This window comes from Scylla paramamosain, chromosome 42, assembly GCF_035594125.1.
Source record: "Scylla paramamosain isolate STU-SP2022 chromosome 42, ASM3559412v1, whole genome shotgun sequence".
NCBI classification, from domain to species: domain Eukaryota; kingdom Metazoa; phylum Arthropoda; class Malacostraca; order Decapoda; family Portunidae; genus Scylla; species Scylla paramamosain.
The window spans coordinates 1-11,318 of NC_087192.1; the positions used below are offsets into that span (position 1 = coordinate 1).

Sequence of the window (11,318 nt, forward strand, 5' to 3'; positions counted from 1 at the left end):
ACTATCTTTAAGAGCTCCACCCAGTCAGCCCTCTTCCTCCTCCTCCTCTTTCCTGACCCCCATCCTCCCTTCTTTACTCACGTGTCTCTCCCTCCCTACACACACACACACACACACACATACACACAGAGCGGGTCTCACAAGGGTAATACACACATACATACGGACACTGACCCACCACACACACCCAGTCACCCACACCCACCCACATACATGTACACACGGACGCACACAGCCTGTCACCCTTACGTCAAACAGATTACACCCTTCTTCTCCCTGTCACTCATCCATCACACATCCCAGTCTCTCTCTCATCTTCTACTCTGTTAAATAACCAGTTAACACTCCCAGACTCCCTAGCCGGCGGGTTACTCTCACTAGGAGCATATGACTAAAAATACGTCACATGGCTCGGTCAGAGAGAGCTAGCCTGGTCTGCCTACGCGAATCGAAAGCGTTTATTTGGGTACGGTTTAAAGGGACGAAGGTTTAAAGGGACGAAGGTTTAAAGGGACAGTCTCTGCGTGCGTGTGTTTGGTCAAATGCTGAATACTCACGCCTGGTTCATCATACAGCCACATGGACAGGCACAGATCACTCCTCCACGACACACACATAAACAAACACACAAAAACACTAACTAGTAACTGTACCTTTAGTTTCGTCTGCTGTCAAAATATTCCTCCATTACTAATGTAACCCACATTCCCTAGTGGTATACTTTCCTCGGAACACCCATATTTTTAAGAGCTTTTTATCCACCATATATGTCTCGGTTAACTCTGATCTTGGCTGGAAATTAAACTATATTGTATCAGTGTGGTCATCTTGAGGTCCCGGATGAAATGGCGGGCTGGGATTGGCTATTCACGAACCGTTGTCATGGTGATGGTGGATGCCATTCACTTGGCAGCTCATATTTTCTCGCTATTGAAAGGAGTTTATTAGAGCGTAACTGAAGCGTGTAAAGGCATGATTCCGCACTATACTATTAAGATATTGTAGTTCTGAAGTGTTCCTAGGGTTAGTAGGCTTGGATAAGTAGTATAACACAATTTAGATGGTTTGAAGAGCGGATGTTTTCGCGCGAAATTCAAACAATTCCAGCCTCTGATATGATTACGTATTAGACTTAAGATATTGTAGTAAGAAAGTATCTGTGGGGTTAGTAAGCTTGGGTAAAGAGTATAGGGGAATTTAAAGGACGTTTAAGAGACGGAGTGTGAGGAGAAGGTGTGTCAGCGCGATTCAAGTAATTCAAACCTGTCTGAGTTGATTCCACAGAAGACTCTTAAGATATTATATTGCTGAAGTGTTCCTAGGGTTATTAAGATTGGGTAAAGAGTATAAGGGAATTTAAAGAGTGGATAAGGGAGGGAGTGGAGCGATTTGATGTCATACAGACCAAAGCCAGGTTACAGAGGGATTTTATCTTTTAAAGGGGGCGACTCTGTTTCCTTGACCGAGTGACGAGGGAGAAGAAAAAAAATAAGAAGAGACATCAGCCACTGAACCACAGGGAGAGGAGTGAAGGTCCTTTCTCACTGCTCCCTATATAAGACACAGGGAGAGGAGTGAAGGTCCTTTCTCACTGTTCCCTATATAAGACACCATACACTCTAGAACACCAGGACAGAAATCAAGAAAAACGTGCTATTACAATATAAGTGAAGCTTAAGGACACGTCAGTAATTCAGCAGCAGACAATATTTCACAACTCTGCTCCACAAAACTTCTCGCAACGCAACCGGAATGTTTTAGCATGTTGTTCTTGTTCTGCTGTAGTTAAATGAATTACAGAATAAACAGGGAAGATAGATTTTTTTCTTTTTTACCCAGAAACATAAAAACGTACATAATTTCTACTAGAACCTGATAAAAATTAAGAAAGATAAGACGCTGTGCTTTGGATTATCAACTTGAGTGCCTGAGAGAGAGAGAGAGAGAGAGAGAGAGAGAGAGAGAGAGAGAGAGATGAGAGAGAGAGAGAGAGAATTAGGTTAGGCCTCTTGCATTTGTGAGTGAGGAGTGACTACTGTGTTAGGCCTAAGAAATTCTTGCAGCTTTATTTAATATTTTACATTCTTCAATAAATCTACTAATTTTGAGTCCCTAGGAAACACAAAGCTGGGCAATTTTAGGCCTATTCTTTTGTGTGTGATGGTCGGTGCAGTAAAAAAATATGCTAGTTTCCTCTCATAGGCCTAGTCCACTTTTTCCTGGCAAGACACAGGCCAAAATAACCTTTTCTTATAACACATAGGCCTAATCAGTGTTTTAATAGGCATATACAAATTCTGACCCTATGCCAGTCTAAACCACCCTCATTAAACACCTCACAGTTTGTCAGTCTGTCCCCACCTGTGCCAGTGCTTCAGTGGTGTACAGTCTGGGACATCAAAGTGTGAAGCAGCCTTTAAAATTTATGCATCCTTTAATGAATCAATTGGAAGGTCCTTTAAAAATTTACTTAACCCTTTAAAAACATCTCCAAACACCCTTTTAAACTGACAAATCTTAAAAAAACACTTCCAAACACCCTTTTAAACTGACAAATCTTAAAAAAACACTTCCAACTGCTCTTTTAAACTGACAAATCTTAAAAAACACTTCCAAACACCCTTTTAAACTGACAAATCTTAAAAAAACACTTCCAAACACCCTTATAAACTGACAAGTCTTAAAAAAACTTCCAAACATCCTTTTTAACTGACAAATCTTAAAAAAACACTTCCAAACACCCTTTTAAACTGACAAATCTTAAAAAAAACCTCAAAACATCCTTTTTAACTGACAAATCTTAAAAAACACTTCCAAATGCCCTTTTAAACTGACAAATCTTGAAAAAAACACTTCCAAACAGCCTTTAATGCTGACGAATCCTTGAAAAACACACACAAAAAAAATATATATATACAAATAAACAAATAAACATATGTAAACCAAACCTAATTTGTCCTGCACCTCGTCCTCACCTGACGAGTGGCGTCACACCTGAGCAGCAGCGTCTTGGCCTGAGGGTCGAACAAGAATGGATACTCACAGAACAGGATTGGACTCTGTAATGTAAGGGATTGGATTAGTTAAAGTTGTTTTTAAGGGTTGAAGGGATAAATGAAGAGTTAAAGGGTGTATTTAAGGGTTTAAGGGGATAAATAAAAGGTAGAAGGGTGATTTTAAGGGTTTATGAGGCTATTTAAAGGTTTGGTGTCTTTTAAAGGGTGTTTTTTAAGGGCTTAAGAGAATAAATAAAGGGTTTTCAATTTTTAAAGGGTGTTTCTAAGGGTCTCTCAGTTAAAATTAAAGGAATTGTCAATTTTAAAGGATGTTTTTAAGTGTTCAACATTGAAAGCTCCCCCAAACACAGTCACCCATTCACAAACACCCCCAATATACACACAAACACCCCCAAACATGGTCACCCATCTCCCAAACACCCCAAAAACACACCCAGACACCCCAAAAACACACCAAAAACACATCTAAACACCCCAAAACACACCCAAACACCCCAAAATCACTCACCCACCTTCAAACACCCCCACACCCCCACACACACACACCCACCTCCCTCCTGGACATCGGGTGAAGCCTGCTGTTCATCCAGTTCAAGTAATCATTCCTAATATCAATTTTCTCTGCAATTTCTGGGATGTAAAAGTCGTCGTAGTTCAACCGCCCCACTCGGCAGCCGGCTTGGAAGTTCAGACCGTGGACCAGGGACAACAGCCGCAGGGAAGACACGAGGGCACGCCGGTCTCTCTGTGGTGTGGTTAGGTTAGGTTAGGTTTGGTTAAGATCTGGTTGTGGTAGTGGTGGTGGTCTGAGTGGTTGTAAGTGATGTGGTGGTATTGTTGTAGATAAGAATTGTTGTAATAGTTGTTGTAGTTGTAGTAGTAGTAGTAGTAGTAGTAGTAAAAGAAGAGGAAGAGGAGAAGGAGGAGAAGGAAGAGAAAGAGAATGAGGAAGAGAATGGTAGTAGTAGTAGTAGTAGTAGTAGTAGTAGTAGTAGTAGTAGTAGTAGTAGTAGTAGTAGTAGTAGCAGCAGTAGTAGTAGTAGTAGTACACAGACAATTATACTTCTCTCTCTCTCTCTTACACTCAAAACACACACACACACTCTCAATGCACACTCTTACAAACCAACTCTCTCTCTCTCTCTCTCTCTCTCTCTCTCTCTCTCTCTCTCTTACCTCAGAGCTAGATTGGTGAGCTGAATTCAGGATCTGTACCACCATATTCTTGTACACAGTAACCAGTCTTAGTATAAAGTCCCTTGGAAGAGAGGCAAGCCAGGATTCTGTGTGAGAGAGAGAGAGAGAGAGAGAGAGAGAGAGAGAGAGAGAGAGAGAGAGAGAGAGAGAGAGAGAGAGAGAGAGAGAGAGAGAGAGAGAGAGAGAGAGAATTGTTGTGAATTATCTTCTTCTTTTGCTAAGTTATATAAATAGATTATCTTTTTTCTTCCTCCTCCTCCTCATAATCAAACATTCTTCCTCCTCCTCCTCCTCCTACAAATCCCAAACACTCTTCCTCCTCCTCCTCTTCCTCCTACAAATCCCAAACACTGTTCCTCCTCCTTCTCCTCCTATTCAAATCATCTTCCTCCACCTCCACTTCCTCCACTACCACCACCACTACCTCACCTGCCTCAAACACACACTGGGGCTGTCCTCCTCTGCATAGTCTAGCAGGCTGGCACCCCCTGGGGACAGCCATGGGCACACTACCACTTGAGGTAATTCCCTGCTGTGTGGAGTCTTGGTGCCCAGCTGCCCTGAGAGCCCCTGGCCAAATGCATACACGTGGCCCTGTGGGAGAGAGGTCAAGTCAGGTCAGGTTAAATTAGGTCTCCCTTTCCCTCTCTCTCTCTCTCTCTCTCTCGCTCTTACCTGCGAGGGGATGTAGACCAGGGTATGACCTCTCCCACAGGCGACCTGGCCAACCTCTGAGCCACACAGGTCAAGCACAGTGCGAGGAATGGGGCAGTTATCTGTCGTGCCATGACCAAGCTGCCCACAGCGTCCATACCCAAAGGTCCACAGCTGAGGAATAGTGACGTTAGGTTAGGTTAGGTTAGGTTAGATAAGGTTAGCTACCAAATACACTTCAGCCCAACATCTCCACTACATCCTAACCATTCCACAACACCCTAGTCATCCTCTCTCCTTTCCTAGCCTTCCCATCTATCTGCTCAGTATCTACACTACTCCAGACAACCTCACCAATGAAAAAAAAGACTAGAATTTTGGCACAAGAGGCTGAAAATGCCAGCAAAAGACACTTCAAGCCAAACAGGGGTGACGAAAACACCATTCACTGTCTGGCACCCACTCAGACTCGCTCTAGACACCACACCTCTGACAAAACCAGTCTGGGAGGCCGAGGGAACCACCCAACTAACAACTGGTGACCTCAAGAGTGAAAGGAAGTTGTGTAAGAAGGTCTCAGAATGAATCATCCAAGGGTGGCTACAGGAGCATGGACTGGCAACCAAATTCCTTCTCATAAAGCTGGTGAAAAATAGATTTGCACAGGATGGCACACAAAAAATTTATTATAAAGCTGATGAAAAAGAGGGTGAAATTTGCACAGACCCTGAAAATCCCAGAAACTCCAGCCTACCTGCCTTAGTGCACTAGTTAAGCTGTGACACAAACCCTCCTACTGTAATGGGCTATATTTTAAGGTGATGGGGGCAGGGAAGGCTGTGTGTTCTCCCTAAGGGTGAAGCAGTGAGGTGCTGGAGGTTACACAGTGGCTCGGAAATTGAAATATTCAGGTTTTCGACGAGCCAGGGAGCTGCAACACATCACCTGCTCAACATCTAAACAGTGAAGAAGAAAAATGAGAACAAGAACAAGGAAAAAATAGAACAAATGAAGGAAGGAACAGAAATACCTGACAAAAAAAAAATACACACACACACACACACACACATAAACACATATGTACCTTCCCTAAAGAGTCAAGTGCCGCTGTGTGGCTCTCCCCAAGTGCCACATACCGAATTGGTTCAGAATAAGAGGCCAAATTCGGCACCAACACTGGGGTGTCACTGAGAGAGAGAGAGAGAGAGAGAGAGAGAGAGAGAGAGAGAGAGAGAGAGAGAGAGAGAGAGAGAGAGAGAGAGAGAGAGAGAGAGAGAGAGAGAGAGAGAGAGAGAGAGAGAGAGAGAGAGAGAGAGAGAGAGAGAGAGAGAGAGAGAGAGAAAAATTGGTTAGTTTTAGGCCTCTTCAGTGACACTCAAATGCCCCCTTTTTCTACACTGAACATCCTCGGTCTGTCCTGGAAACTCTATATCTCATCTATAGCTAAAACAGCTTCCATAAATTTAGATGTTCTGAGTCATCTCCACCTGTTTTGTGTTTACTTTTGTAATCAGTAAAACTTTAGAAGAAGAAAATTAAATGAAATTGTAAACCACAAATCGTTGAATTACTTGTTGATATTTGGAGATGGTGCAGAGTAATATGCCTTGATTTACAAAGCAACTGGAAAATAACCATGTTCCCGGGTTCTCCTGGGTGCTTCACATGAAAAATCCCAATCACAAAACACTTTAGGTTAAGGGAAAATATGCGAGAACTGATAATATTACGCATTTTGAGAAAAATCCCTTGTTAATTTTTAAATCCAAAATTTATTAATACACAGTGTTAGAATGCAGAAGTACACGAGACTATTAGCAAAAATGTTCATGAATAATTTGTAAATGTAGAACAAGTCTAAACTATTAAGGGTATTGCAAAATTATGTCTTTTAGTAGAGGTGGAGGACTAGTTTTTGTGGATGTGCCACGTCCTATATAAACCTGGGAGCGAGATTTCGTAATGGAACACAATAAAGAGTAATACTTTATTAAAATCATGAAAAATAAAATCATTGCCTGACACCTCCTCCAATACCAGCTGAGTGACTCCAACCTGAAAAGAAAATAATGAAACAAAACGAAATAAAATAGTATAGCTAAGACATATTGCTGCTGTGCTCGGCGGACACCTGTTCCCATGTGTTCTTTTTCATTCTGTAGTCACTGTGTCCTCTCTCTTGCCTGCTATATTATGATCTTGTACATTTTCTCTGTCACCCTGATAAATTCAAGGAATTTGCCACACATAACTCTTTCTCCTGTCAGTTAAGGCGTATACCATCCCTTTCCGAATTCCTGCTGGGGAAGCACATTATCCAAGTTGAGAAAGCTTACTCCATAGTCTTCTCTATCCTTGCAGGTTTTCACTTTCAGATTTATGATCTCTTCCTGGATCCTTCCATTTGTTTTCTACCTCATTTCCTCAGATCCTCAGCTCTTCCTTGGTCTCCTCAGCACCACCACCACAGCTACCAGTACCCTTTTCTTCTCCCTCTTTGACTCTTTCACACACCTTAATGCCTTTTCTCTTGTCTGGGCCTGGCTGACATCCCTGAGGCTGTTTCCCCTTCCCTGCAACAGGACCATTCCCTCACTGTCTCTACATTGCTTTGGCCTCCTGAGCAATTTCATTCACCCCTTTTCCACTCAAGCTTTTTAGTATGCTTTTCTCACCCTTCAAGGTCACATGCCTCCTGATGTTCTTAAACCATGCCTGCTACTCACCCTCCCAGCTTGTTTATTGGAATGGGTTATGGTAACAAGTGTTTGCCCCAGCAAGCACTGCCTGTTAGTGTGGACATGCCTTGAGGGTTAAAATTTTCCTGAAATGGATATTCTTCACCAACAACACTGCTCATGTTTCAGCGAGTGTCAAGACAGGACACTCAATTCCTGGTAAAAGTCTTGTATGGGTTGCCTTCAGAAAATTTCTGTTCCCATGATGATCCAAGGCAGGGCATGGCAATTGCCCTTATATATGAGGAAGAAAGCAGAGTAGAAAATAAATAAATAAATTAATTAATTAATAAATTAATTAATTAATAAGTGTGAAAGCCATGGAACAAACAACTAAAGATAAATTTAAGGAAAAGCATTCAAGCCTCCAAGGTGTTAACTATAATACGTGTGCTGAAAATATACTTTGATTTATTTTTTTTTTTTTTTGTTATTATATCTTGCTTATAGTGAGAAAACGATATTTTTTTTTAAAAGGAACAGAGATACAAGTTCAGTTGGTCATGACAAAGGTTGGATATACACACATTTCCAGTGACAATTTGAATATCCTTGAACTGAATGCTGTAATGTGTAAGAAAAATGCACTTGTTAATAATTTTATTTTCATCCAATAAGACATGCTTTTAAATATAACAAGGGTAATAAGATGATCACATTCCTAAGCAAGAAATATCACAGTCAGGATCAAATTTTTGTCAACTGAAGAAAAGGGTTTTTTTTTTTTTCACAGGTAGTTGTATATCACTTGAGCAACACTGCACACCAACACATACATGAGACAAAATTAAGGCAGATTATTACACTCAATAATAAACTATGTCTAATGATTACTAATTCAGTATATTGAGCTATTCACATTATTACTACTGCTACTACTGAGCACCCATAAGCAGCAATGTTACATGAAATACCTTGAAGAAAAATAGCAAAGACTAAGCTGCTCAATTAGCAGTGCTCACACAAAATATACAGTTTAGAGCAAGAAAGGCACAGCCTCACACAAAATCTGTTTGCCAATCCCTCTCTGCCTCAAAAGCTACACTTTTTACCTGACAACTTTTGAGAAACATAAAACCTTTACATCATGTAGTATTTTTCAGTATGAGCTATTGATAATTCATATTAGATGTTATTACAGTTTTATCATAAAATTTGACCTCCTTGCTGTGAAACAAGTGACACACAGATGACCAAGTGCTCTTAACATTATAGATTATTATTATTATTATTACTATTATTATTATTATTATTATTATTATTATTATCAACATACACACTACGTTCTCTATTATGTTCAAAGACAATAAACCCTGGACCACACTTTTTAAAATTTCATTATTATTATCATCATCATTGATCTTAATATTTAATTTAATTTAATTCATTAATTATCATTATTTTTTTTTGCTTATTTTGAGTCATTCTTCTGACAAGAAAGTGTCAAACTATCATATCACTATAGTGTTGGGTTATTTCTACAAGCAATATTTCTTCTTTCAACCAAAAATTTTCTAAGCACTGTTATTTAGACACACACACACACACACACACATATATATATATATATATATATATATATATATATATATATATATATATATATATATATATATATATATATATATATATATATATATATATATTGTTGTGTGCAGTGAGATATGATATAAAATGAAGAAAGTAGTAAGAACGAATGAGAAAAGAATAATGAAAGAGGGGGAGAGCTCTAAAGAGATGAGAAGAGAGACAGGCAAGGGACGAGACTTAGACGCATCCTGGATACGTAGCCTCAAGCTCCTAAGATAATATCTGCGCAGTCACTCATATTCCCCATGTAAATTTCCTTACTTCCCCTTATCCATTCAATTTGAGTCTCATTCAGTATTTAGTAGAAGAATTGCTCTTGACAATAAAGTAATCAGTATTCATCTAACCCCCCTAGTTTGATCATTAGAATTTTCAGAAGTGTTTTGTTCCTGCAAAGACAGTGCAGGGAACAGAGTGGTGGGCAGGTGTACATATGTATGCATGTTGCCACGCACCCCCCCTTCCTTGTACTCTCTCCCTGTAGCAGCAGAGAGAGAGAGCATGGTGCACTTTCCCACAGTCAGTCACTACCCAGCTCTAAGATGGAGCAACCATATGGAGACTAAAGCAGGATAAGAGTTAGATGGGTCAGTTGCCTTAAGTGAGTCATTACCAGCCATACACCCTGGCCTACTTATATAGAATAAGAGTTTCCATAGTAACCTGTCAGAGAGGTTAGTTGTGTATAACACACGCTATACCCAGGGAAGTGACTCCTTGGCTGCATGTGTGTGCAGGCTGAGCTCATGCACAAAAACTGAATTATGGTACAGCAACCGAAGCAATTATGAGTTAAAATTTTTGTTTGAAAACCAAGTTGTTCAGAAAGGGAGACATTCAATAACCGAGGTTCCACTGTGCATGTGTATATATATACGTAGTTACAGTGGTCATGTTTTTGTGTTATAATTATCAGGCTTCACCTCATTCTATGAAGGAGGCTGTAGTATTTAATGTTATTTAAGCATCTACCCTTTCATGATTTTTCTTGGTTCTCTAAAATATCTTGCTGCCCCTTGTACTCACAAAAGTAGATCTCATATAATTCTTTTAATTTGTTCATCAACTTGCATAGTTTAACTAAGTCTCCTTTCTCTCCTTTTTCTTGTGTATGCAGTCCCATTTCCTTTATAAGGTTTTCCTCATTGTTTTGTAGTTGACACTATAATATTACTATTGTCTTTGCAATTTTTCATCCATTGTTACTAATAAGGGAATTACACAGCTTTAACATGGGTAGATATAATTGGAAATTAATAAATAAATAACACTATATATGTAAATAAATACAGATACATTACTACAGATTTACTGGCAACTGATGGTTCAAAACCTCATTCAGTCAAGACAAAATTATGAGTGAACTTGGAATTCCCAGAACCATGCAAACTAGACTTCATTTGCTGTTATATTCATGAGTAATACTAAGAGTTAATCTTGTAAAATTGTATACTGTAAAACAAGCACTAACATTTTATTGTACTTGTGCTTAGGTTTAAGACTAGACTCATGGAACATGAAGTATGTGTTAAATGTTTACTATTATTATAAATTAGTTTATTATTGTGTTGAATGAGCTCAATGCAGAACTGTTACATAGTTACCTACAATCTCAACTTATGCACTTCTTGTGTTACATTATTTGCTTAACTGTCATTAAAATGATGTGATATCAAGTGCACCAAATACTTATGCTTTGTAGTTTCATGATGCTGATGCATTTAAGTGTGATGGTCACATAAGTGGAAATAGCTTTTAACTTTCATTGTTTCAAAGTATACTGACTGACTTGCTGTAACATTTTAACTGTTTTCACATTTCTATGATAATAATTGAATACTGATTGACTGTGATCATGTATTGTTCTTTGGTATCTACACTATGCATGATACTTGAAACAACTTATAGCACTTGCTAATAAAATCATTTATGATATGTGTTTACAAATATCACAACATGGCTCATGGCTTCATTCCTCAATTAAATTAAATACATTAAACTGTCCATCTTAACCACAACCTCAGCCTTTTAGATTCATCACACACACACACTGTTCTTCATTGTTGTGTATATATAATGCAGATTGACAAATAGGTAGGCAGACATATAAACTGATATAGTA

The 11,318-nt window shown here is 39.3% G+C and overlaps 1 protein-coding gene across 1 annotated transcript; it reads right to left on the reverse strand.

Moving 5' to 3' along the window:
* Nucleotides 1-2,905: 2,905 nt before the first annotated feature.
* On the reverse strand, nucleotides 2,906-6,085 carry LOC135093231 (probable E3 ubiquitin-protein ligase HERC4). The gene is made up of 6 exons (XM_063992223.1): nucleotides 5,953-6,085; nucleotides 4,890-5,042; nucleotides 4,644-4,808; nucleotides 4,194-4,300; nucleotides 3,568-3,762; nucleotides 2,906-3,059 (listed from the first exon to the last, which is right to left on the reverse strand). Exons 3-6 carry the CDS (start codon nucleotides 4,714-4,716, stop codon nucleotides 2,949-2,951), a joined length of 486 nt encoding a protein of 161 aa, XP_063848293.1. The 5' UTR covers nucleotides 4,717-4,808; nucleotides 4,890-5,042; nucleotides 5,953-6,085; the 3' UTR covers nucleotides 2,906-2,948.
* Nucleotides 6,086-11,318: the final 5,233 nt, after the last annotated feature.

Excerpts from the sequence above, each read along its gene's own strand:
- LOC135093231 (XM_063992223.1), bottom strand. The coding sequence starts at position 4,716 with ATGGCTGTCCCCAGGGGGTGCCAGCCTGCTAGACTATGCAGAGGAGGA. Across the intron at positions 3,763-4,193 it reads CTCACCAATCTAGCTCTGAG|AGAGACCGGCGTGCCCTCGT; the intron begins GTAAGAGAGAGA and ends ACCACACCACAG. Across the intron at positions 3,060-3,567 it reads ACCCGATGTCCAGGAGGGAG|AGTCCAATCCTGTTCTGTGA; the intron begins GTGGGTGTGTGT and ends CTTACATTACAG.